This window comes from Triplophysa dalaica, chromosome 15, assembly GCF_015846415.1.
Source record: "Triplophysa dalaica isolate WHDGS20190420 chromosome 15, ASM1584641v1, whole genome shotgun sequence".
Taxonomy (NCBI): domain Eukaryota; kingdom Metazoa; phylum Chordata; class Actinopteri; order Cypriniformes; family Nemacheilidae; genus Triplophysa; species Triplophysa dalaica.
In genome coordinates this window covers 4,234,672-4,262,653 of record NC_079556.1, presented here as the reverse complement: position 1 = coordinate 4,262,653, position 27,982 = coordinate 4,234,672, and the positions used below count along the sequence as shown (strand labels likewise).

General features: G+C 38.7%; 1 protein-coding gene across 1 annotated transcript; it reads right to left on the bottom strand.

Annotated features, from left to right (window-relative positions):
• Positions 1 to 32: 32 nt before the first annotated feature.
• On the bottom strand, positions 33 to 27,982 carry ccdc85ca (coiled-coil domain containing 85C, a). The gene is made up of 6 exons (XM_056768454.1): positions 26,930 to 27,982; positions 9,844 to 9,923; positions 7,101 to 7,205; positions 3,808 to 3,903; positions 3,452 to 3,550; positions 33 to 2,437 (listed from the first exon to the last, which is right to left on the bottom strand). Exons 1-6 carry the CDS (start codon positions 27,633 to 27,635, stop codon positions 2,348 to 2,350), a joined length of 1,176 nt encoding a protein of 391 aa, XP_056624432.1. The 5' UTR covers positions 27,636 to 27,982; the 3' UTR covers positions 33 to 2,347.

Here is a 27,982-nt window from a genome sequence, read left to right as displayed (position 1 = left end):
AGAAGAGGACACAACTCTTTTCAAATCTACAAGAGGGTTATTTGCAATTTATTTATCTGCTAAAATACAGGTCAATTCTCGGCTACATACAGCTTATTAAAATATATAACCATGCTTATTACAGGTATTCTACAGTAACTTATTTACAGAGCACTGAATTGTATGTCCTAGAATACAATTTCATGCGTTTCACATACAGACAAGCTTAACAGAACATATACATTTATAAACAATTTAAACATCGAATCCTCATTCACAAAAGAAGCAGTGCATTTGAAAAAATAAGAGGAAAGTATCAGCATTTCAGATTCGTTTGTGCTTTAAAATGAGCAAATATAAAAAGTCAGTAGTTGTGTGGGTTAGATCTGTTTGTAAAGGACACTTCATTTTTCAAAAATAGTTTTCATGAACGAGTCTACCCACTATCAAGGTATTGTGTACATGAAATACAGCATCATTTTAGACGATACACACCGTCTCACTTACAGAACACACGTTTTTACCCTCCTAAATTCATTAGGTATCCTTATCATTAGTCAATATGCAAATACACAATTATAAAAGGTCTACACGTAAATGCCTATTTATTTCCTTTTTCAAATGTTTGCTGCTCATTTTGTTCACTTAAATGAAGGACAAGTTAACACACCACACCAAAAGCCACCTGCTGCATCCAGGGTGAACAAAACCATCCAAAACGAATGTGATTTCAATCCAGCACTGTGCTCTTATATACAATTGAAAAAAATTCAACATTAATATAACAATAACTTGATTGATTGAGGATTCCTGCAAAGCTCAGGAAACGCTTTTATTTTAACAGACAATAAAAAGTATGGCTTATTGGGTCACTGATTTTTAAAGAAAGAGCATTTGTGTGAATGCAGCAAGTATCTTTTGAGGCAGTTCTCATTTACATAGATAATACATCTGAATAACACAGAAAACTTAAAGAAGCATCATTTACTGCATTCGGATTTAACTAGAAACCTTCTGTTCATAAAACTTGTATGGAGATCTTATACACAGAAAACTGCTATATCTCATTTACATAAAGGTACACAAAACGATGCTGCCTGGTGGTCTCATGAAGTCTATGAAAGAGCATTAGACATTTTACATATAACTAAAAATAAGCAGAAATGTATTATTAATAATGAAAACCTCGAAATGAATTGTCTTGTGCATATGGTCTGCTTCAGTGTTAAATGTTACGCTGGGTAAAAGGGTAGAGAAAATGTAATTATGTGACATACCGACTACTGTACTTCATTAAAAATGCATGTGCTAAAGTCATATACTTGATGCATTTTGAAATATTGTATTGATATTCCAGACTAAACTGACAGCTCGCAATACTTCCACACTCAGTATGAAAGATTGCACAGTATTTGCAGAGTTGATCTATTGCACCTATCAAGTATCCAGAACTTAAAATTGTACAAAAAAGGTACAAACAGTTCCAGTTCTTCTAATACAGCACTTTATCCTGTACACCTCATACATATTTAGCAGTACTGTAGGAAGGGATGTATAAGATCTCATTTACACTCAAAAGCATTGTATTGTGACACCTTTTGATGTTCAGACAACTCGAACATTAAGAACTTTTACTTCATTTGCTTACGTTTATCAGACTACAAAAACACAAAGGAGGGCATAGAAAGTATAACACATGATTGTCAATCAGAATCTTAAAGTACATCAAGTAGTATTACTTGCAACTTTGTGACCTGGAATTTATATTGAACAGTCTGAACAAAATGACTGAATTTTAAGATTATTAGTATCTGCCATTTACACCGTTCATAGTTACACAGTACATAGCCTCTGGCTGTCTTCAGGATACAGAATTTATTTGTATTAAAAGTGTTGGAGTACATGTCTAGAACCTGAGCAAATATTATTTGCAACTACTTTAAGACTTATTTTGCAGCTGTGTTGGTAATTACATAGATTAATCCTCTGATATTAACATTCATAATATGAGTGGCCGATTTAGGAGTGTAATGGTTCGATTATGTAGAAGTGATTCCATGAAGCATTTCATCTAAGCGCTGTGTGCTTTCTTTCTACAGCGGGAATAAACAAATCCACTAAGCTGCCTTTTCTGAATACTTAAATGGTATGCAGATAAATAAATCGATTAACTTGTGCTAATTGTGAGACTTTTATTATATTCTACCAGTCCTGGAATGAAACGTCTCAACAGAATGCCGTGGGCTGAGAGGAGCTGGCAGAAGATGCAAAGTTCTTCTGTATAATCCCAAAATTGCCCGTCTGTTCCTCTCCTAGTATTCACAGATTTGTTTGTTTGTTCACGGCCCTGCTGGTCATTGACAGTGAGCTACACAGGGCCTTTGAACTGGTTCCCAGAGAGATGTTGACGGATGGAGGGTTTCGATCCGGTAGCGTCACCGAGCTTACGCCAGACCACCTGAACACACAGAGACACACGGTTACACAACAACTCATAACATCATACATCCTCTGATGGGGGTAAGGGTGGGATTAAAGGCAATTTATGATGTAAAAAGAAAGCAAGCACTTGCTGGTAAAACAGACTGATCTGGAACCATCCGCAGATGATTGAAAACCAGCTTGTGATGAGGCTAAATAAAATAACTTGTTTCTCGCAAACTCCAGCCACTTTAGATTTTCTCTGTCTGTCTTTCACTTACAAATATACAGGTTTTGAGTGATTGCAATGATTTTGACCATATAATATAAGGAGCCATTCGTGATATCAAGACGCTGAATTCAGTTTGAACAAAACACCATTTCTGCAAAGCACTTTGTTCGGTTACGTCATTCAGGTCTCAAGCTGATGGAAACACAAGCCGGTTGTGAGAGCTTTGCAGATCACCCGGTCAAGACACCACCATTTCGGTGGAAAAGGAGGTACGTGCGGGAACAGAGAACAGGTCCGGGGACCTCCGTGCCTATCAAGGGGCTGCACTGTTTTAAGTGATAGTTATTTTAATTGCATAGACAACTGTGAGGTAAACACTTCGGGGTCGTTCGCCAAGGCCTCTCATTAAAATAGCCTGAAAGTGGGTCTCTGTTGCGAAACACTGAAACATTGTCCTCCATCAAAGCCATGGTAATTATACAAATTGACAAGCAAACAAACTTGGGGGTGAGTGCATAAACTTACAGCCCCTGCTGTTTATCAGGGCTGTATAAATGGACGAGGAGCTTGTGAATCGTCTGATGCATATTGTACAGAAATTAAAGACTTTGTTAGTCAGAAAAGCTCTACTCTGGACAACTGACCCCAGAAAATTTCTAATTCTAATTACTAATTGAAGTCTATTACTATGTATTGCTAAAAATCTTAACTACGATTCATCACTATACATGTAAGTCCTGTTTATGTATGCTTCAAATGTATTATTATGGGAAAAGGAATTGGTCAAGGAAAGAGGCAGATAGAAGAAGGTTGACTCACATTACACATCTCCCTAACAATTGCTTTCTCTTTCTCACTGAGATCCTCCTCATATTCCTCTGGGATTTTCCTATCCAGGTTCTCGTGGACCTCCAATACCTGCAAAACAAATAAACAGAGAGCTAAGTAATATGCTTGGGATAGTGATTCAGTTCAGCCTGCTTCTCCTATTTACACTGTGTACACTACTAAGCAGATAACCAGATAACCACCGTCACAAAGAATCCTCTAGGTGGCAGTCTCCCTATCAGCCACACATAGAGATACATGTAAACACTGCAGGAGTTCCAAACTAAAGTAGTTGCTGTGAAAGGCTTGTCTTAAAATGCTAAATGAAACGTGCATCTGAATCTTACTTTCATGGCATGTACAACAGCCTCAGGTTTATGTGATGCGGGCAGGTATCCTGTGACAGGGGATGGCAGATCACTTCCGGGCATCCGTGTAGAGCCCTACAGACAGAAAGACACAAAACAAGCAGGGTTCATGAGCATGAGGGTTCATCTGACACAGTTTAAGTCATTAGTTGTATATCATTTGTATAAAAAAATTGTCTAAGCGAAATGTCACAGATGCTAAAATATAAAAGTTTTGATTTTTTTACTCCATTATTTTTAAAGTAAGTTGTTAATGGTAATGTCAATACAATAGCTCATGTTCGATTACTTTGCATTAACTAATTTAACACTTACATAAAATTAATAAATGCTGTAGAGCTCATTGTTCATGTTAGCTAATACAATAACCTATTTTTAAAGGAGCATTGTGGTGATTTTTGCGGCATCTAGTGGTAAAGCTGTGAATTACAACCAATGGCCCACTCCACCCCTTCCTTTTGAAGCACTACAGCAACTGACAAAGGCATGCATGTTGTCACATTTTCGATAACATTTCGAGATATCATATTTACGAAATGCACTCTGTAGAGAAGTTTGTCTGTTTTGAGCAACTGTAGAAACAACACAGTGAACTCCATGTAAGGGGACACGCAGTGTATGTAGATTGAATTCTGATGTAATAAAAACATAACGCTTCATTATGTAAGATCTTCATACACTACTGAAGACATACTGTAGTTATGTTTATTATATCGAATTTCTGTTAATTGATCCTCCAAAGATTTTTCACCTGGACCTTTAACGTGTAAATCAACCTAAATGTTTGACAGTAGAGTGTATAAATACGTAGGAGTGTACTGTATATATACAATACCAAACACTCATATCAGATTTTTTTTGGACAAAATTATCATTCCAGGTCACACACATCTGACTTGACCCAAAACGCACACAAAACACACACACACAAACAGACATTCATCATTGTCAACCATCACTATTGCTCATGCCGCTATCTCCGATTACCAGAACTGCACTGAATGCTGGGAAAAAAGCATCAGCTATTTCTCTGAGTCAACCCAGGCTCGAAACGTGTTAAAGCATCTCATTATAACTCATCTCTGCTGGTACCCCTTCATGGGTACACATTAACAAAGAGCCCTTTCAGTGCGCAGGGTCTCTCGAGCCCCCTGTTTAGAAACAGCCTTTTGAGTCCCGCTCTACCGTTAAATCCACAACAATTGAGCTGGCATTTCAACACTGGGGTTGGGAGCAGACTCATGGTTAGATGCTGCGACTCGCTTTTGGCCTGGGAGAACACGACTATGATGTCCACTTGCAGTTGCCAGCCTGCTTATTGTGGACCGGAGCCATGGGGACTTCACGTGGGACGGACTGAACCGAGTACGGCCTACTGTCGTGGATTTGACTCAAACCTGTTTAGAGAAAGCCAGGAGTCCCATAATTTCTTCTGAATGGAATGTTTTGCCATCGCATAAATTGTTGCCAATATCTATAGAGCAGAGAAGTTGTTGGCACATATGGCAGATGCAATTATCTTAAGTGACTTAAAGTGCACTTAGTCTTTTTTTTACATTCATGTGTGTGTGTGTTTGTACTAGTATTCATCATGGTGTGGGGACCAAATGTCTACTGGTTACCAATTGATTTTGACCTCGTGGGGACATTATTTTAGGTCCCCATAAGGGAAACAGCTAGTAAATTATACAAAATTATATTTATTACCCATGTAACAAGAAAGGTCTGTGTGAGTGTTTGGTTTAGGGGATAGAAAATATCATAAGCCTGATATATAAAATCCATGGAAGTCTATGGAATGTCCCTATAAAACATGGAAAAGTGTGTTTGTGTCACACAATCCGTTGCTGTCATAAAAGTGGTGAAGAGATCTGTGCAGTGTAAATCTGCACTGCAGCAGTCAATACAGCCAAATGTAATAAATAAGACATTCAATGGCCTGAATAAATCCCAGATCAATACCGGGTATTCTAGAGAGGCTTCAAATGTGAATTCATCATCTATTTTAATCCACAAAGCACATTGATCACCTTATTAAACTGTAGTAGAATCTGATATTCAGCCTAAAACCAAAAAAATCCTATAATCAGTCCACAAACCAAAAAATGTGTTCTTAAATCTTAATGTCTGAAATGCACCAAATTAAAAAAGTTGATGTGAGTGGCTCCTCCCGTAACTCTGCAAAGCCATTCTGAGCCTTCTCAGGTAACCCAACAACGCCAACCGATACGTTCTATCTATTCTTTCGCCTCTGCGCACCCCATTATTGTTTCAGCCGCACGCTGTTGCATAATTTAGCGCCCGCAGTGAAAGTTCAAAGCCATGCTAATGAAGCAATGAGCATGTAGCCTCTCTGTTACAATGCGGACCGCAAGTTAAAATAAGGCCTGTAGCCTCTGAGGAAGACACCCGTGCCGCTCTTTAATTGATTTCTCCTTCCTGTGGAGGCTGCCCCTCATGCTCAAGTGGAACAGTTGTGCTGCTTTTTCCTGTCATGGCTTATTAGCAAAAGCAGAACGCTGCCAACCGACAGACTGTGGATGACCTTTCCTGAGGAGATGATGATGCTGATGATATCATAAAAGGGAAAAAAAGGAACGGGAAGAGGAAAAGAGATATCTACTGGTAGTGGTGCACAATTTGTATTAATTTAATAAATGATCATTAATACAATTATATTTTAACAAATCACTTATTGAGAAAATAACGAAATCAATAATTTTTCAATAAAAGTACAATTAAATTAAAATTTTCTTCTAAAGATGGGTTCAGAGACATCTGTTCAATGATGACCAAACCGATGACAAGCGGATTGTTTATTTGGCCTTTGTTCAACACATGAAAATATTTTCAACACGCAGTTTTTATCGCGCTGCAATGAATACATTTCAAACCTTGAGCATAAACGTGTTTGAAGTTCAAATTTATTTGCTAATAAAAAATAGTTTACATGATCAAAAAATGGGTAAAAGTATCTAGCGTGCCGCTGTTACAGATCCTCTCAAACATCAGGCAATCCTAAACCCGGTTATTGACATTATTAAGCTCTTTGGCTCTTGTGGTCAATTCTCACTTGGCAGCTGTTTGCGCAGCAGTTCAGCGTTCTATAGAAAGAGCTTGAATCTCAATGCCTAATTATTGTTTGAATGAAATCTGCTTTAAATCTGCTTAAACTAAAAAATCCTGGTTTAGGTTTAAGGCTTCGATACAAAATAATGAGGTCAGGTCAGGCCAGCAATGAAAGACATGAAATTTCCTTTAGGAATACGTACGTTCTGTAACGTGTCCTGATACTGGGACAGCGAGGTGAGCTGGGACTCTGAGTGGTACAGGGAAAGCCCTTTCCGAAGCGTCTTCAGATCTGCGATGTTCCCCTGCTGTGAAGGGAAAACATGTATATATATTTTGTTTTAAATTGAGCAAAAACATAGGCCTACTGCAAAAAACTAAAGGTAAAATACATTAACCATAGTGATACTAACCCAACTCATTTAGCTTTCCTTATCTGGTCAAATAAGGTATCTGTACGACAATCATCTTACAGTAATAGTAACACAATAAAATATGATTTTATGAAGACAATATAAATGGTTGCTATGCGGTTGCCAGGTTGTTTTTATATTGCCCATTATAAAAGTATTACCACGGTTCCTTTTAACACAGCTTGAGGTATCGGTAATTTCCTTAAATCCCTTATCCTAGGCAAAAGCAATATCGATGCTTCCCTTAGAAACCCAAACTAATAAAAATGTTAATACAAGGCAGATCCTTTGGCAAACCCCTTTTGATCAGAAGAACATAAACCAGCAACAATAAAACAGCTTTGGACTTAGGTGATGTTACTCTTCAGACATCAAAGAAATTACCTCAGAGATTCCTTCAACATTACCGACACGAACATGGAAAAACAATCGCTATGTAGATCTCAACGAATGATGCCGAATTTGCTGCATTCAACATATCTGACATCATGATGCTGACAATCCTTGACAAAAATGTCTGCAAATGACAAATGGATATGGGACGACGAAATGGTAGATCATTTCCTAACTTGTGATTTGAGAAGGGGCAAAGATAAAAGACAGCAAAGCGGAACATTCTGGACCTGCGGTAAAGTCAGACACGCTTCATAAATAATGACCTTAGAAGACACCTGTCCTCAAAACTCTAACCTCTAAATATTTCATTGTCAGGTGCCATAAAACACCTTCTAAACAAAAGAAGACCACTTGAAAGTTCTTCCACATTTCAATCTAACACAGACATGAAGTGGAAGATGAATGAATTTCCTTCCTTTACAGTTACACATCTGTGTGGACTTCCAGTACATTCATCCTTTCTTCTCAGTTCATTGCTGTGCAAACAGTCTGTGTTGTTCTATTCAGAGGGATTACCGGAGGCAAACAAGGTAATGACCCTTTTGGAAAATGGACCGTTACAAAAGTTTTGCTCCTGTGTTCGTGTGACATAAATGTTCTTGTAGCGAACGCAAAAATGTCTACAGCCAAACCTAAATTTCCACCCGCAGCTTCCTGTTAATATAGTATAGTTTGTTAGGCAATGAAAGGTGCTTGATAAGGTGTTACAGGCAGTTGCTATGTGTTTTTTAATATCCCATATTTTGATCTATAGATAAGTCCCTCACTAAACGTCTATGTGTTTCATCGTCCGCCGGACCAAAAATCATAGTTAGTGTGAAGGGCAGCAGAAAAACGTCTCAGGCTTTACCTCAATCCAAAAGACACACTAAAGGTTCCAATGAAATGCATTCCCTTCGGCTGACAATGTTTTACCGAGCATGCGAAATTGAACACAGGTTTGACCCCAAGAATGAGATCTTTGGCATGCTTTTAAGTCGCTTTCAGGTAAGAACATTCTTTTCCTTTTAGGACCAAAGGAAACGTTATACGGCAAAACACAACTGCAAGCCTTCACTATGCCATTTACAACCTGCTTGGGAAGCGAGTGACAGTGTCATTGCAAAATCACTAAACCATTGTCATTTACTCCCATCTGCCATATCCTTCAGCCAAAAAACTATACTAAGTTATTGCCTTCGGTAACAAGAAAATTGCCTTTGATCAGCTATTTTTGAAGGTTATTAGACACAATCATACCCTTTATCTCCAGACAGTCATGGCATGCAATATGGGTGCATGAGATATTTGTATAAAGAATTCCCTCACGCTCATCTTTTGAGGTCATAAAAGCGAGACTCAATCCATCATCAGAGAAAGAACAATATAATATGAAGAAATAACATTAGCATATCAAAGACTGGCATATGCAATTCAACAGACAGCAACGCTGCAATGAATGACAGCTTTGCCAGTTTTATATCTCTGTCTATTGAGCTGGACTGAGAAAATGGGGATGAAGTCTGTATGACACAGAATATTATTAGTGACAGATCTTCCGGTCTCAAAGATCATTTTCTTCAAAGGTAAATAATAATAACATAAAATCCGAGACTCGTTTTGGGATTAAGCTTTGGGATTCGTTCAGTTATACTTTAGGTCTACTAAATTTGCTGTATATATTGACTTTCTATGACTTTCTTAACTTCTGTTATTTGACTGATGAATTTTATGTGCCGTGCACCAAAGTTCAAAACCTTGTACTTTTGATACACACAAATGGTTAAAGTGAATACGGCCTCCATATGGCGCCAATATGAGCTCTGCTCCTATAAATCCTCGTTCATTTTTTATTCTTAATCTACTGCTGATGATGTGCTGTGTAAGGTGCACTGGAGATCATGTTTTAAAAATTCAGCTCTTTATTAAAATCCATTTAAAAGCACATTTAATAAATTGCTGCATTGCAACAAATGGCCAACACGTACATCCATGAAAAATTCTGTAGATGATTGCATCAAAAATGTTTGACATGTTGAAAGTGAAGCAGATTTACTTTTTTTATCAAGCATTTTTAAGCAAGAATATGCATGTTTTTCGTACTCTTTAAACTGAAAAATTACCAGAGGATTACAAAGTTACCCCCCTCAACTCTCACCTGGGATAATAGCTGTTTGTTGTCATCCTCTAAAATCCGGACTTTAGTCTCAAGCTGGCGGATGTAGTTTGCAGACGAATCTGTGCAAATGAAGAAATAGGAATTTATTAAAAAAATTGCATTAAATCTATATAAGATATATTCGCACGTTCCTTTTATTTATGACTTGATCGATGTGAATGTGATCATGTATACCGTTAAAATGAAATACATTTATAATGGTCTCAGATTTTTACTCTATATGATTTTTACGGTCCTGTACGGTATGAATCGTTCCAAACATATGCATTCAAAACCATTTCACAGTGCAGTTACTCCAAACGTTATTAGGTGATCCTGGAATCTGAGTCAAAATCGTGCTGTTTTCTATTAGGCTCTGACATACAATACCGCTTCCCAGAATGCACTGCAACTACATTGAGTTAAATAAAAGACATCTGTCAAAGCAAAAGAACTCCTTTGTAAAGGAGGAACATTTAGTACAGTTCTCCTACACAATCGCACAAAAGCCGATATCATACTTTTAAAGATCATTAAGACAATAAAGAATTTAGAAAAGCTGCTTGTATTTAAACCATCCCATCTTTGTCTAAACCGCACTGTACGTCATAGAAACTAGACAGCACGCCTAAAATGGATTTCAGGTCTTTGTGATAAAAGCCAATGAATAAGGCTACAAAGACATTACTAGAGAAACCCCCATCTGTGTGATAGGATGCATTCCCAGCATTCCTTTCATAACCTCTTGGTGTTGGAGGGTGCTATCCTGAAGACATTCTAGTGGGTATCTACTCTGACTTTGACATTGCCAAACTCTAAATATCTCTTAAAAATACAACAACCCCCCAAATAGAAGAATATAAACATATTAATAAATAGGAAACTCTTTTATTTTGTGAGATGAAAAAGACCAGGCAGCGATATAAGAAATAGGTATGCACCGATACCAAGCTCAAGTACTCGTACTCATATAGATACACCGATACCTCACGTGACATAACTGGCAGAACTGACTGAAATTTGTGCTTTAAAAGTTTGTGACAAGCACAAAAAAATGTCTTTCTTCATAACAGTTTTGAGGCAGAGTTATTAGTTTCAGTCTGTTGTGCTTGGAAAATTGCCACCTCACCAAAAAATACAGGCACCGGTATTGGTATCGGCGAGTACCAGAAAAAAATATCGGTACGGTAAAAAATGGTATCGGAGCATCGCTAATAAGAGATACAAAATTAGTTCTACTGTATATAGTAATACACAGTGTTTGCATGGGAAACCTACAGACAACTGCACACAGTTTATAAGCAATTATACCAAAATGAACTAGCCAATAAAGTATAAGCATTCCAGAGAGCTTGTAGTCAATCGCAAAAGTTTCTTCGTTTTTAAATTCGTGCATAGTATATAATGAAGAAGAAGAAGTTTAAAGTAGTACAAATTCCAAGAAAAACATGGCAATATCAATGTGATAAGCCTAAAAAGAATAGGTGTTTGGAGGCATGCGTGCCCTCACGTACACAAACACACAGTGTGGCATAAGAATGGCATGAAGAATGAGTGATATGTGCTGACAGATAATGTCAAGAGGGCCTTCGATGATATCAGCTCAAATAATCATCAAAATCTCTTGCTTCATTTTTCTTTCAACGTCTTCCTTCTCAGTTAAACTAATTGCCACACCTGTTTCACTCTCATACCCTCACAAGAAGCGTATAGCGGGCATCCAACTGAGAGCATCAGACAAGGATGAACCCTGAACCTTTGAAGCAAGATTTAAAGCTTACTCTTCTGTGCTCTTTGACTCCAAAACCAATAAACCACAAAGGGTCACCAGTCCTCATTGTCCACTGGATAAACCATCTCATGCTTTCCCACAACATTTTATATTATCCAATCCTGTGAGATTGATGTTTGAAAACCTTTCTCACCACCAGGTGACACTGCAGCCTCCAACATGCTAACAATAAATCTGATGCCCCTAATGACAAACAAACGGCACTTTTGTTTCACCTTCATCTCTTATTTTCAAAAACAAAGCCTGCAGGCAGTAACGTAAAAGCCACTCGAAAATAACTTCATGTGGGAAGGATACATGAATACGGACCGTAATGGGCCGGAGCAGTAAGCAGAGGTCCTGCCTATCTAATCCTCTTTACCTTCCCCGAAAACCTTTAATCTGACTACAGTAAATCACCTGACACACAGCCAAGCTGATTAGAGAAACTGTCTGCAAAGCCTGGCCGGTTCTGCCATGTATCCCCCCCAAGCCACCCTCCTTCGATCCAGCTCTAGCGTTCCCAACCGGTGACGGGGGCACGAGCGGATCATTACACTCCCTTCGGCTCCATTCACAGCCGGACACAGTCTTTCATCTCCCCAGGTCTGCAATACAGCAGAAACTCTTTGTAAGTGTGAGAGAAATACTTTTCTACACCCCTCTCACTAGGGTTTTGTTAGCTAACCCGCAGGAATGAGGTACACGCCCCGATACGAATACAACCATTATCAAGGTCGAGAGTTAGCCACGAACTGTGCAAACGTCTGGCCATTCTTGATCGCAGGAAACCAAGAGGATTATAAAAGGAACTAGCCTCTTTTACGCACGCGTACCTGCTTACAGACATAAAGACATGAAAGGATAAAAATACACTCCTCCAGGTTATCTGACGGAATTTGACAGGCGTGAGAGCCCCGCCCGCCTCTAGAGGCACATGCTAGCGCGGATCTCAGCAACATCCTCAGCGACAAAGCGTTCTCCGGAGCACGCAACTTAAAATTCAACTCCAACAAGCTGTCATACTGTGTCATTTTAAAACAAAGCAGCGTCGGTCGCTGACGCAAGATCTGTGCGCAATCGTGCTGGCATTGCCGCTCTCGTCTTAGGGAGCACTCAACTTAATTGAAGAGACACGGTGATGTATAGCCTTAGAGAAAGTGTCCCGTCTGTCTTGTTTGATCCTGTCATGATAGTGACACACTTGCACTTGTCGTTTTTACCCGTTTTACAATAAACAACACGGTGCAGTGGTTAAGTGGTTAATCCATAAACTGATGGGTTTTTGCGGTCAATGGCCACATTGTTAGTTCTGTTGCCCTACATTTTTTCAACATGTTGTCATTCCCCACCTCTATCTACGGATTTAGGACCAATACAAAAAAATAAATCTTCCTTTCATAGAAAACAGAGTAACTATCAATGAAAACATTGGCCAAGTGACAGATTCCAGCTGCCAAGAAACTTCTTAATGCTTGGAAAAAAAAACATTAGCGTGCAATGACCAAGCGGACCTCAATGGCAGATTACTCTGCAAGGACTTTGATCTCCAGCACACATTGGTTACATAAGTCATGTAAGTCATAGACTTGTGTTGTCTGTTAACAATAAAGCTATTACGGTAACTCTACCGGGTGTGGACCGGGCATTTCTGCTTTTGTAATCCTTGGTTTTGACGTGCCACCCAGGTAGGTTGACTTCTGGAATTCATAAAAAGCTCATTAGCCTTTCCCGTTGACCCCAGATTCAATTCATACATAAAGTAACTCTATAATAACAAATACACTCCACCCACCCTCCCTGGTTGCGCAGTCCCCGAGCAGCATAGAGAAATAAGCTTTGGTAGGACGAAGGCCCAGGAATGATTTCAATTACTGCAAGATGTGAAAGTGGAGCTGGCCAAACAGTACAGCATTGTTCCGCACCACTCGGGACTATCTTGCTGGTGTTAAGCATTTCCCCATGAAACCTGATGAGGGTTTATATTCAGGGGCCTGGATAAAGTTCACCCCGCAATGAGAACATGATTCCTTGCAGCACGAGTCATCAGGAGACAAATACAGACGCGAATGGCCCAAAGTTTACTAGTCTGAGTTTAATTTACATTAATATTAATTTATATGATTTTTTTACTTAATTAAAACTACCAGAAGTTAAGTTTGGACCACAAATGACGTTTTTATATGTTGCTGCTGAAACCATCTATACTTTTTGAGCCTACAAATGAATACGCATGTTGGAACTAAAATGGCGGTAACTCATGAATTCTTTGGAAGACAGACTTACGGTTGGTCTCGTTTAAGAAAAGAAAAGTAGCTGATTATTGATAAATAAATAAAATCACACAAACATATAAAAAAATTAAAGGTATGCTGTTAGGTTTATTGTAAAAAATCAATAAAAAAGGTTTATGTTTTTCTTTGATTTAAAAATCCATTAAAAAAATACGGGTCGCAAAAAAATAACAAAAAGTCTAAGCACACTCTTAGTAAAAGAGAATCAATTACTCTCCCTACATAAATTATTTAAAAAATCTGCATTCTATAGTCTTAGATCTTTCCAATTATATATAGTTTGTCATGATTCGATTAGAAATTACATGCACAACATTGATTCAAATTTAGATGTCCCGTATACGGAACGGGTGACAGTTAACAGGCTGCTAAATGTTTTTCCGAAATGTCATTCAAACTTTTTTTACATGTTGCTTTAGGGCTACTGCATGTAAATCTTAAAAGAGATGACATCACATTATCTATGAAGCGTGTGTCCTTCTGACCAGATAATCTTTAACTAGAGACACTGTGTTCTGTAGGTCTAATAAACTACATAACTCACCACACCTCGGCCATAAATGAGATAAGATTCTGAGAAAACGCTTCCTATCTCTTTTTAAAAATAAAGAATAGAATTAAAAAGACATCTAGTCAATGAGGCCGACCAAACTACAGCAACGTACGAAGCGATTCCCTCTCTAGGGCAATCATTTAACCGGTCTGCTTCCTGTGAAACAACCTTGGCACCAGGAGACAGTGTCAGGAAGCTCTGGAGCAGGTATGCGGTTCAGATTGCGCAAGCTCAGCAGGTAGCGGAGCTCACACATTAACACGAGATGTGCTGATTTCACTCATTAACTGTGTTATGAAACAGGCTCCTGTCCCGTGCTCGAGGGCACGTCTGCAGCGTTGCTGTTACGGAGACGCCCCTGACGTGAGATACAATGACAGAAATGAAACTACAGTAATGCCATGTCCAGACTAATTCTGTCAAGGCACATTGCATAACAACATAAACAGTGTTACATTTGAGTTCAATGCCTGTGTGACTTAGCTTCCAAAAAGTTTATTATTTATTACCTTATTATCAGGACAATTCCAGGAATAAGGAAGCGAAATGTAAAAACTTGATAGGGAAATCATTGTTTTAAACCATCCATCCATTCATGCATTCAGCTCTTCAGTTTACTAAGTCTTTAGTCACACAAATAGGTTATCAAACTATGATTAGGACATACCAGCTAGGACTGTATAATATCTGAGGAAACACAAGATGCTTTCTGTACATGTGTGTCAGTGAGTGAGAGAGAGAGTGTGTGCATGCATGAAGTGGCGGGTGCACTTGAATGTCAACAAATGCTTTTCCTGTAACCTCAATGGGTTCCGCAGTCTAAACTGCCAGTAGCAGGCAGAAGAGGGGGGCATGAGGGGCGAAAGCTAAAAAATAGCGAGAAATGACAATACAAATGCGCAAGGAGGATAGAGGAAAGAGAGGAAAAGCGTTCATGTGTCCGTCCGCACGTGAGGAAACGTTGACGTCACATGTAATCTGTGCAGGGGACATCACACAGCAACAAGGACGTGAGTCACTGCCCCCCACCGCTTGGACAAACAACATGCACGCTTGCCTTGACAACCACACCGCGGCCCTCGTGAACAACACACATCCTTAGATGCTCGGTTGAGAAAATCAAGAATACAGCAGTGCTACATGACGGCCCGTGCATTCTTAATAACCACAGATGGGAAGAGATACAAAAACTTTATAGAAAAGAACTGATGTAAATGATGAAAAAAGTTATGTTTTTCACAATGATTAAGTATTTTTACTATCTTTGCTCGTATTCACTATTGTTCATATGTCAAACAAACCCATAACTAAGCATAAAAAGTATTAAAAAATCTATTTTTAATTCTAAATATTACCAAAACTATACCTTTAAGCCCCTTTCACATAAAAAATGATAACCTACAATTAGCTAAGCCTCTACACCAATGAACTATAACATTGTATAAAATTTAAAAAATTCGTAACTTTTTAAGCTTTTAAATATGCAAGCCCTTTAAATGTAAATGGATTTTAATTGGCTGTTCATTATATAGACAAAAATCCATCTGAAAGTAATCCAAGTGACATTGTTCATCTGTATCTTTAAAACTTTATTGTCATTTCTTGATGTAAACAGAGCCTTAAACTGTGCTTCTCATTTACATATACATTTTCTAAAAAGTTTTCATAGTTTGGCCCCTTTGAGTAGGGTCCATCGCTAAGTGTCCACCCCAAAAAAATGTATTAAACCAAAAACCTATTCAATTATACACTTCTTTGGATGGGGGTCTTATTTTTCTGTTGTTTAATTGCAGATGTTGAAATGTCTATATATCAAAACATCCCACACTGTGGCCCCCTGGATCCATCTTGGGGCACCCCGGGGGCCGCGGCCCCCAGTTTGAGAACCACTGCCTTAAAACATTAATTTGTAATTGCATCCTTCCATTTTGAGGAATCAAACACCGGAAAAAAATATCACATCTACCCACAAACACACACACAATTGTCCCCTTTTTTAAACCGTGGTCCTATTTTTAGTATCGTAATGCAAAATCATTAAATGATAAATCACTCGTTTCTAGACTAAAGAATATCATGTCCCACTGGTAGAAAAAGCAAAACTCCATTAGAAAACAGCGGGCAACAAAAATAATGCCAAACACAATACATAACCATTAAGCAGCTTATTAAAGACTCCCCTGCCTACTGTGCTGAGCTTCAAATTGATGAGTTCTTCATTGTAGGAGTACAGAAGTCAATTTAAATGAACAGTTGCCAAGTGGTTTCAGATGGACTAGAGCCATTTTCCCCACTGCGTTTTTCCAGCAGGCTCTGAATACTATAATCATCTTATAGCTTAAAATCTGTAGATTAGCAGAGGAGCATATGCTCACTGTCCCACTGAATGTCTCTCCATCTCCCTCGCTCAAGTCTTAGTGTTTCGCCCTCTCTCCATCTCAAACTCAATGTTTGTCTTTTTAAAGACGTGTAAATTGCCTAGAAGTCTTCTGTTTGGTTAACCGAACTCATAACAGTGAATCATGCTGTGTGCCGATTGCAACGTCTGTTTACCTCCTGCTAATTGTTACCACGAGTTTTGCTATCGACTTTGAAAAAATGCATAACAATAAATGTGCCTAGTCTGTATGTACCATATTATTGGCTTATCTATTCCAGCGGTCATTCAAGTAAAGGTTTTTATATTCCCACAGGGAAGGAAAGGTCTTAATGGTGGTGAAGAAAAGCAGAACCTGTCTCCAGACAGCACTCTGGGGAGGTGCCATCACAAGATCTGCTGACACCTTGTTTCCCATGACTGTGAATGGAGCTCAGAACGGAGTATGAACACACTGCATGTGAACAGAAAATGTGTGAAACAGAAATAACAGTAGTTTGTAAATGGATAAATTAGGTTCAGTGCCGTGCACCCAATGTGCTCAAAATTTTGCAGTACACTGCACATTTGAGCAAATGCGTGCCGTCTAGGGATTCCATGCATACAGAAAATATGCATACTATGCGATTTATACGTACCGCATGCTACAGTCCTGTAGGAATAGCATGTTAGTATGTTACCTGGCTGCTTGCATGAACTAAATCGTTCCTCTCTTTTGTCTTCTTCATCATGATCCCAAAGAACAATGTTATTTGTGGTGTAACAATGTGGTGTTATTTTCTTCCAGATAGACTTTAAAGAACTGTTTGTTTTTTACAGTAGTTTTATTTGCGTTTCTATTTGCACTACTTTCAGTGACATAATGGTTTATAACCCTCATTCGTGTTTTACATGTTAAACTGTGTCTGGACATACAGTACTACACATAAGCTGCCGAACACGCCTTATGAAAATATGAAGGTAAAGTTCAAGTCCAGTTAGATGTGTGTGAAACCAACTGTGTTTTAAAGAATCTCGACGGTGATATAAGCTTGATAAAGATCATGGTGAGTAATCATGATTCAGCCATATGTTTATCTTTAAAACATTTTTTACAGCCGTGGATAAGTTCAGAATTTTCCTTTAATCAGCATATCTAGATGTATTGTGGCCATTCCAGTCCGGTGTCTGTTGAATTTCAATAAAATCAAACCTCAGGAGAGACATTTAGTCATCACACAGCAATGACTGACAGCATGACAAGACGTGATAAAAATGGAGGTAATCACATGAAGAATAACTTTTATTTGAAATATGGGAAAAGTGTTGTTAGTTGTTCAACACAAATGATCCTAAACACACGCCTATAAATAGTAAATTCAGAAAAAACGAAAATAGTTTTGAAACGTTGACATTTTTCCACGGCTGTATTGTAAGCATCAGAGTCAGAAGAGGTATTTTTGGGTCTCCCAGCCTGATGCAGTCGAGACTTTGCTCGATTCAAAAATAGAGCACTGAATAAGCGGGTGACGGAGCGCGGATCCGAGAAACGCGTGGGGAAGATAAACTGCATACCAAGGTATTGATAAGAATGTATCCTAGCAACAAGCCCCACTGTTTGACTAAAGGGCCTGACGCTGCTTTAGTTATTACACCTCCAGCCTCTGCCAAATGAGCTTTCCCTTTCTCTGTCCTTCTTTCAATAGCTCTCTTCTTTTCACTCGAAGTCTTTCACACACATACTTAGAAAACACACACTCACACACACACTTAATACATATGCATTAAGCATGAACGGACTGCCGTTCTACTTGCGCTACAAGAAAAAGCATTATCGCATTACTTCAATATATAGGCAAAATGACAGTGTGAAATTTTAATCTGAGCTTTACGCATGATTTATATGTCTGCGTGACTCACTGTTTGCCTGAACTCTATATTGGATAATCACATGATGGGCAAACGGGTCACACCTATATTTAAGGTGGCATTTTATATTACAGAGCACACTGTAAACAACAGCTGATATGGATTTGAGTCCTTCTTCCTCAATATGACAAAGTGTTTGCTGAAGGATAAGTAGGGAATTAGTTTAAAAAATAAACACTTGTAGGGATAGTACACACAAATTTAAATTCTTTCGCCATTTATGCACCCTCATGTCATTCCAATCCTGTGTGACTTTCTTCTGAGGAATACACAAGAAGATATTTTGAAGCTAATAAAGAACATTGTATGGACACAAAACCATTAAGACCTTTCTCAAAATATCTTCTTTTGTGTTCCACAGAAGAAAAAGAGTCACACAGGTTTGGAATGACATAAGGATGTTTTTTTTATTTTGGGGTGAGCTTTTCCTTCAAAGCGAAACTGCGACAAACCGCGCTTTCACCTGAATGGCTATGACAGATCGTTGTGGTTTGAAACATTTAACTTTCCACAAGTTAAACTGTATCTGGCAACTTAACAACGATGAAACCATAAAAACACTGTTCAACAGAGAACATTTACATTTGGCAGACGCTTTTAGCCAAAGCAACTTACATTGCTTTAACATATGTATTTGCAAACCCCTGGGATCGAACCCATAACCTTGCGTTGTTAATGCAATGCTCTTACCACTGAGCTACAGGAAATAACATCTCAACAATCTTCATGTAAACAAATATACTCCCATTACAATAAAAAAATGGAAGTAACAAAGACAAGAATGACATAGAGGCAACATATACATGTAACATGTGCTATTTTCCCTTCCACAAAGTATGAAATATCGCCCTCAAGGTTAGGATCTGTAATTCAAACTGGCATGTGAGAAATCTCAGGTGCCCCACCCTCAGATAAATCCTTCTAAACACTACTTTACAACTCGTTCATCTGGACTACATTCAGTGTGGGATATCAATGTACTGTATAGTAAAAATCCTCAAGGACAGCTGTGCTAATGACTGTCATTTCCAATGACTTCATCTGTTTTTTCAGTCTGACATCACACACCATCGGGTTCCGCGTCCAAACGTCCTATCAGACCTAAAGCATCTGAGCAAACAATACTAATATACGCTTGCGTGGTGTATAAAACGACTTATTCTCAGATGGCCATGAATCAATAAAATATTTGGGTCTGGGAGGCCATGGGTCTGGAGGCTGTAGTCCTCACCATGTCGAGTTTATAAAAGCTTTAATATGTGCTATTAATAAATAGTGCTCATAAGCAACTCTTACAGTCTCAGAAACGTGCGGTCTCAAATAAGATATTCAAGCACTATTATTATTGCTATAACCTGCCAAACCTCAAATCCTTTCCTATTAGCTTCCATGGAAGAAATACTGTATTTTAAAGATAAAAGGTGCGATAAACTTCAGAACTAATCTTCCATCAGACACAGTGGAGAAACAAATGAGATAGTGGAATAGAGACATAATAAAAAAAAGGAATGCAACAGGAAGTCAAGAACAAGATTGAAGATGCTCCATGCCACAGTTAAGAGCTCTGAGACCCTAACAGGGTGACGTTATGACTCTATTCAATGACTGGACTTTGAAGGACTCTTGTCCCTTTGTGCTTTGAACAATACAGTCGGACAGATGGCCCAGCCGGACACAGGGCGCACAACCTCCCACCCCCTCCAGACAGTGGCAGGGGTCCAACAGTCTTTTTACCCCCTAACGTCTCAAATAGAGTCACAACACAGAAATATAAGAATGAAAAAGGTCAAGACTTCCCCAGAAGAGTTAAAACCTGGTGAGATTATCTGCTCTGTCAACATTCGTGCTATGGTGTGAATTTAAATAATCTGCGAAAACAGGATGAGACATTTCAGCAAAGAAAAGATGAGTGCTACACAAAGACAAGAAGCTGCAAGTTAGCATTAATATTTTTTTTCGCAAACTATGTTGCCAATGAATGTCCAAACAAATAAAGTATAAACTGTAGGGTATCACTACGTATAAATGTAAATTAAATGTAACTGTAGTTGCACAATATGTGTGTTACAACAAAAAGGAATAAATACACTGTTTGGGAAACCATTATTTAAAAACTCATAGGACTCATCCGACCGGAATCATTCACGCTCGGCTCGTTTCCTCCAGCGGTAACAAGCCAAGACAAGGAAATTGAGTCAACAAGATCAGTTCAACAGGGCTGAAAGCTGAGCTAACTATTGAAATCAATGAGCGCTTTAGAACGCAGGCTGCTCTCAGGACAACACTGACCTATTTCATAGTTGGCATGGAAAAGTGGCTCCATTAGAGAAACATAAGCATTCCGAGCTATTACCAATGGAAATATTTGATATCTTAAAGGGATGGTTCTTCCAAAAATGAAAATTCTGTCATCATTTACTCACGCTCATGAAATTTTATACCGGAATAAATTACTTTGTTCCGATGAACGCAAAAGAAAGATATTTGGAAGAATGTTAGTAATTTTCAGTTCCGGGACATCATTGACTACCATAGTAGGAAGAATTTAATGGTAGTCAAATGTGTTTTTTCCTACTGTGGTAGTAGGTGATGTCCCAGATGTATAGAACTGAAAACAGCATTCTTCCAAATATCTTTCTCTGTGTTCATTGGAACAAAGACATTTATACAGTTCTGAAACAACCTGAGGGTGAGTAGTTTATGAAAGATCATTCATTTTTGGATGAACTATCCCTTTAAAGAGACCCGTTCGCTCAAAGGTTCTGTTACAGTATTGTTTACTCATCCTCAGGTAACTTTAAACAAAAAAAAATGTTTAGTTTCGTGGAGCATCAAAACCTCAGCCAATAAACATAATGTGCAGCCACATTTCTTTAACCTTTAAAAAGTGAACTATATACATTGTAAAAATGCGCAAGCATTAATAATGTATATTTGTCTTTTCCAAACTAAAAGCTATTGTAAAGCTTTAAAAATCAAGTAAAAAAGCATTTTTGTGCTTTGTTTTAGTCAGTTTTAGAGCAAACCACATACTTACTTTAAATAGACAAGAGGCTTAACTTTATTTTGAACAACATAAGGGTGTATAGATACTGATTAAATTACATTATTGTGAACACATGGCTCTAATGGCAAATTACTTTATCCTTTTGGATAAAAGCATTCGCTGAATAAGAAAATAATGCAATGCAAACGTAAATCTGACCTATCCCTTTTGATCTTTTAAATATAAGTAAATCTCTTCAAATGCCACAGGTTGGCTGCATTCCCCCTTCTGTGCTCTGGAAACCCAAACACATCTCACCACGGGTGCTCTCGACTGTCCTGACCCACTATCTCTGAATAAAAACAGCGCTGCTCCCCTCCATCTCTGCAGGATCAATCAACCAGCTAATAATTACTGTTGCTATGGCGTTCCACAACCACCCCCGAGCTCTGAGCAAAACCAGTGCTGCCACCCGCGCTGTGACCCCCTTTCCATCCACTGCCTTCATATTTTCCATATGGGACAGCAGGGTGGGGTGAACATTAGAAAGGCAAATTTGGGAAGCACAGAACCGATGAAAAAAAACACTTTAAGAAATATTTTGTTTATACAGGCAGGCTTCAGTGGGCAGAAAAGTCAGACTTATGTAGTCATGTGTAAATGTATGTACCTTCATTACATCTGTTCGATCGTTTGACGGGGTTAACCAGTTCATCAACAGCTGATGGCTTGTTTCTGTCTCCTAAATACATCAGCCCTTCAGCGGTATTCCCGCACTAACAATGTGAAACTTCCACTATTGTTGTCAAGGAATGTTGAAACTCCTGACAGGCGACTGTTTTAAAATACGCAGGGGGGCATTTTTTACATTTTTTTATACCTATATAAGAGAACATGTCAAAAGAACGTAAATGCCTTGTCAGAATTATGGGAACAAACGTTCAAAATGACTTTAAAAAACAACAAGAAATATTCACTGTTTACACTTAATCCGTGAAACACAAAGGGTGATATTTTGCACCAAATCTTTTACTGTGTGCCCTGAAGATATACAGTACAGTATCAAATCTCATGCACATACATTATTGTTTCTCTAGATGCCAGGAGCTAAAAGTTTGACGTCAACAACATCAAAGGCCATTGTTGCATGTCTCCATATTTCTATATACAAAAACTATTCAACCAAACACAATGCAGTCTACATTTCTTTATTGAGGCAAAACTCTGTATCCATCAAAGGATCTTCCTCATGTTTTGAAGACATTTTTATGTTTCTTGATAGAACAAAGTTTTTACTGTAATCTCTCAGTTTAATTCAGAGCAGACATATGTTATTTCCAGGAATGTCTTGTTTGTCTTTATCCATCAGCCAACATTGTGCTACAGACTGGAGTGACACAGGGAATGATGTGTAATTGCATTCATTAACCCTTAGAATCTGATTAGGGAGTTTATTGAAAGGATTCTCCGCAAGTAAACATCATCACTGATGTTGTGTGTGCGAGCCGAGTCGTCGCTTTCCATAGACCGTTCTCAGCACATTCAACACAACACTGCATCGAATCACAGCAACAACCACAAAACCACAGTACTGTATACACAACTATATGACTCGTCTGCTGATAGACCACTAAACCAGTCTTACTTAAAATATAGCCAATTCATTTATAATTCTCATCCCATTTACATTTTACTATAAATGACCTGTTTAGCCTAAAAGAAAAATATAAACATGCCATGTAAATATATAGAGCTTCTTTATTTGAGGTACACTAAACTCATCAAAAACCAGCTAACAGACCTGTCACGTTAAAGGGATAGTTCACATCCCCCCCAAATGTGTTCCAAACTTGTATAAAATGTGTTGTTCTCCTGATCACAAAGAAATATATTTAGAAGAATGTTTGTAACCAAACAGTTCTGGGCCACTATTGACTATCATAGTAGGGAAAAAACTACTATGGTAGTCAATAGTGCCCCAGAAGTATTTGGTTCCAAATATCTTCTTTTGGGTGAACAAAGAAATGAATACAGGTTTGGAACGACTTGAGGGTGAATAAACGTCGAATTTTCATTTCTGGATGAACTAAACCTTTAACTTAGACCAGCAAAACCAGCACATGCTGTTTTTATCACCAGGGTGCTATTCAGAGGTTTTAGACAACCAAAAAGAACCCATAACATTTTGTTAAAACACCACTAAAGACCCTCTTCATCTCAGTCGTAAATCACCGGTCCCAGGAGACCATTTTGTAATGCCAGAGGATAAAATTGGGACACCCCAATTACAGGCCCATTTAAAACTTCATCTAACACAACCGCATCTCAGGGACTCGCATGCGTGAGATTATTATTTTCTTTATGAGGCAACGACAAGCAGCGGGGAACAAGCAATAACATGGTAAACATCCAATTCAGCAGAACCAAAGACCCCCTCCTTCAGGTCTGAGCTGCCTGGGAGGCGCTCTCCACTGCTGTTTGTTTTTAAAAAGAACAATGCCTTGCTCCAACAGCTCAAGACGGCGCAGACCATGGCACAGACGCCTAAACCTGTGGCTGGCTGTTGCAAAAATGCCGTATAATGTGTAACGCTTTGAACTTTGCTACTTGGTTACCATGTGAAAGCATGACGAACAAGAATTGACGCAGGGAATTAAAAGGAGTGCCGGCATTATCCTACATTTGGCACACTAAGGAAATTCCCAGGAGAACAATTCCATTATTATGATCTTACAGACTACACCGTCTAACAAGACACAGGGAGGGAGTTACATATTCTCACCATCGATAGAAAACTTTGAACAATATACTGTATAATTTAACAAACTGAAATGTATTCATTATATTTCTATTCATAAATGAGTTTTTCTTTTAAAGGATCTCTGTCAGAGGTGTGACCTCCGCGCTGAAAGGTTCAGTTGTAAACTGGGATCCACTTTATGACAAGCCAGACATCTGTAGCTTTGACAGGCACAGAGGGGCTCTAAAGACCTGATGGAGGGTTTTGAATAGGGGCAACTGAAGCTCTTTTCACTCCGGCCGTGGGAAGAAGCCGGGTGGAGCGTTATCTGAACTCTGTAACAGAATCTCGACCCCGGCCACTAAACCTTCAGTCCGCTGGTTGCTTGCTGGGGGGCCTATTCAAAGCAGAAGCACTTTTGCCCCTCAAAGGGACAGATATGTGGTCTAGGAGTCAGGAGTTCATTTAGGTTAACCCTATGAGGATGCTAAACTAAAGAACAGAAAAGCGATGAGGTGAAATAAACTCAAGAAGCTTGATATTGCAGTGATTTGGAAAAAGATAAAACAAGGATGTTTTTATTAAAATGCACTTTGTTTTAAAGAATGAGAAATAAACTTGCCATTTGAAAGCGGCACTCAAATAACAATTACTTTTTTGTTTTTGTTCAGTTCATGTAACAATTAAAAGAAACTCTCATGAGTCATCACAGTTTTCCATTAGTAAAACATTACTACTTTGCCGTGGAAAAACAGCTTGCACGATACCAGGATTCCCGCGTCTTTGAACATACGGGACTGTTTTGGTCATTTTACCATCTGCCAATTAAAAATCATAAGTCTGATCACTTAGAAAGGTAAAAGAACATGATGAACCTGCCCGGTGCAAAAACTAATAAAGCAAACTTACATCTCTCATCCTGCAGCACGATTTGATCCTTTACCTCCATAACACAAACTGTATGGAACAAGACGTCATTCTTAGGATCAGAGGGGTGTTTTTATATATAAGAGTAAGTTGACAGAAATTCAAGTTTACAGAAACTTGTGAAACAGGACAATAAAAATATCCCGTGAAGCTAAGCTGAACAATCAGAAGCCACCGCTCAATTATAAGAACGCAAGAAACTGCAAAAAAGACAACTGTACTCTTTCTACACACGTGACAGATAGTGGTATTATGATGGGTCATGACGGGAGAAAGGTTAGGGCTGGAGTTGTGGTTTGGCAGACAAACTTGGAACAACAATATAAAAGAGGCCTGGCAGGCGATGGACAAACGCCACAAGACTGCTGACAAAGCATCGCTTTCTGATTAATAACAATCAACGTACTTACATCACACTAAACTATCTTGCCGATGTGTCGATTACACATCACATTAAATTACTTTTTCACATTCACCACTTGTAAGAATGTCAGACACAGTATTAAAGTCATGTGAATGCTGATGAAACTGAAACCATCAGTTGACATGCAGCGGGAGAAAGAGACCTACAGTGCATAATATACATATAATGTCATTCCGTACGTAAAGCTACGTGAATGACAAAATAGGAATAATATTTTCTTCTATCGCAAAACTTGTTTGTTGTCTGATTTATTAATGGGAAAAATGAATTCGGACCACTAGTTAGACCACAATGTTGAACAGAATCTACGAGCAAGTTATACATAACAATTAAAGCTCATAAAATGAAATAAATCTGAATTCAAAGACTGGATTAAACTGCAATGGAACATAAATCTAAGAATGAAAATGATAACAACCAAATTAATTGTCATTTAAATGACACATAATGTTGTATCTGATGGTGGCAAACATGACATCTCTAAGATCCCAGGTTAAAATGGCACAAAATAATAAGAACATAAAAAACTGCCGACAAATTCCACAACAACCATTAAAATCCCAAGAAAGGTCGCCAACAAAACAATCACCAACTACTTACTCTAATCCCTGCATTACGTGTGTAGTACTTCAGTTCTGTGCAATTTATGAATAACTGATATAAATTTAGTAATACTTCATTTAATTACATATCTGTTTTTGTGTGCTTTGGTTTCTCAGCCACTTCTATGTGTCAGAATTACTGTTCTCTGAATGAACTGTTTTACGGTCTATTGACAGAAGTTACAGTGTGCACCAAGGCTGCAAGGCAAGAGCATTAAATCCCTATTAGATCTGAGTTGACGGGCTAAGGCAATTGGTGCAATAGCTTTTGTGAAGTCAGCCTGTTTGGATAAGTTGTTAGCCATGTAATATATTATGAAGTAAACCTCATGCATAAAATGTGTTTTAATGGAAACCAAGTCTCAATAACTGCATCTTACTCGACTGTAGTGCATGCGTGATGTACAACTTGAAACACATACACTTTTTTTCCAGAATTTCAAGCACATTATCAACTATTATTCTTCCCGTTTCTGTAATAAACAAAAATGTGATTGAGCTTACCATTGAGTCCATTGGGTATGGTTCTAAGCAGATGGTTAGTGGACAGGTCATCCATAGACCTTCTTAAAGAAACCATCTTGCCCTCTGAAGGTTTAAGCATATGACTGTGATGGTGATCTGGACTCCCAGCACTCCCCGTGCTGGATGTACTGCTCCCATCTCCAACATCTCTCATGGTACCCGAACCTCCATTCAAATTGGTCAGACTGGACTGGCTGTCTATAGAGCTCCTGGATCCAGCCCCGTTCCTCTCCTCATCTAACATGACGATGATCTCCTTCAGCTCCGCATTCTCTCTCAACAGACTCTCCTGTCCGACCTCTAGATCTTTCAGCTTTTGCTGGAATATGCCAACCTCCTTCCACATGACGCTGGCCGTGTACCTGCCAAATCTCTGCCATTCCCTAGAAAGCTTTTTCCCTTTCTGTCGATCGTCATCCAAAAAGCAGCAGAGTTCTCTGAGCTCCTGGTTGTCCTCCTGGAGTTTCTGGTTGACCTCCTTCAAACTCCGAATCTCGTGGAGATGCACTTGCAATCTCCGGTTGACGTCCTTCATCATGTTGCCGTGCTCCAGCATCAAGTTCATCTTCTCGTTGTCCGCTTTTCGGAGCCTCCTGAGTAGATCTTCTTTGCTACATTTGAGGAGTTCTTCGTCGGATATTCTACTTAAATCATCTCTCGGGACGTCTGTGATATTTTTGGCCATATTCCTGTCGTCAAAAGTTAACCAAAAGGGAACGATAAGGCGACGATGTTCTAATCATTTATAGGAGAACACGTTAGGAGAAATATCGAACTCATAATGTAAAATTCATGCAGTAAGTCGAAAGGTTAACGAGATGTCGCAATAGGAATTGTGATTTTAAAAAAGCCAGGACTCGACCCTGATAAAACGAAAGAAAAAGTGTTTGGCAAAGAAATAAATTCCTCTTCTTTCGTTATTTCATGTTCATTTGATCACGAATCGTCCCTGTGCGCGTTGATGTGACTCTCTCCGGACGCGCATCCACACGCAGCGGCAGATGAATGGACTGGACGCGCAGAAGTCTGAAG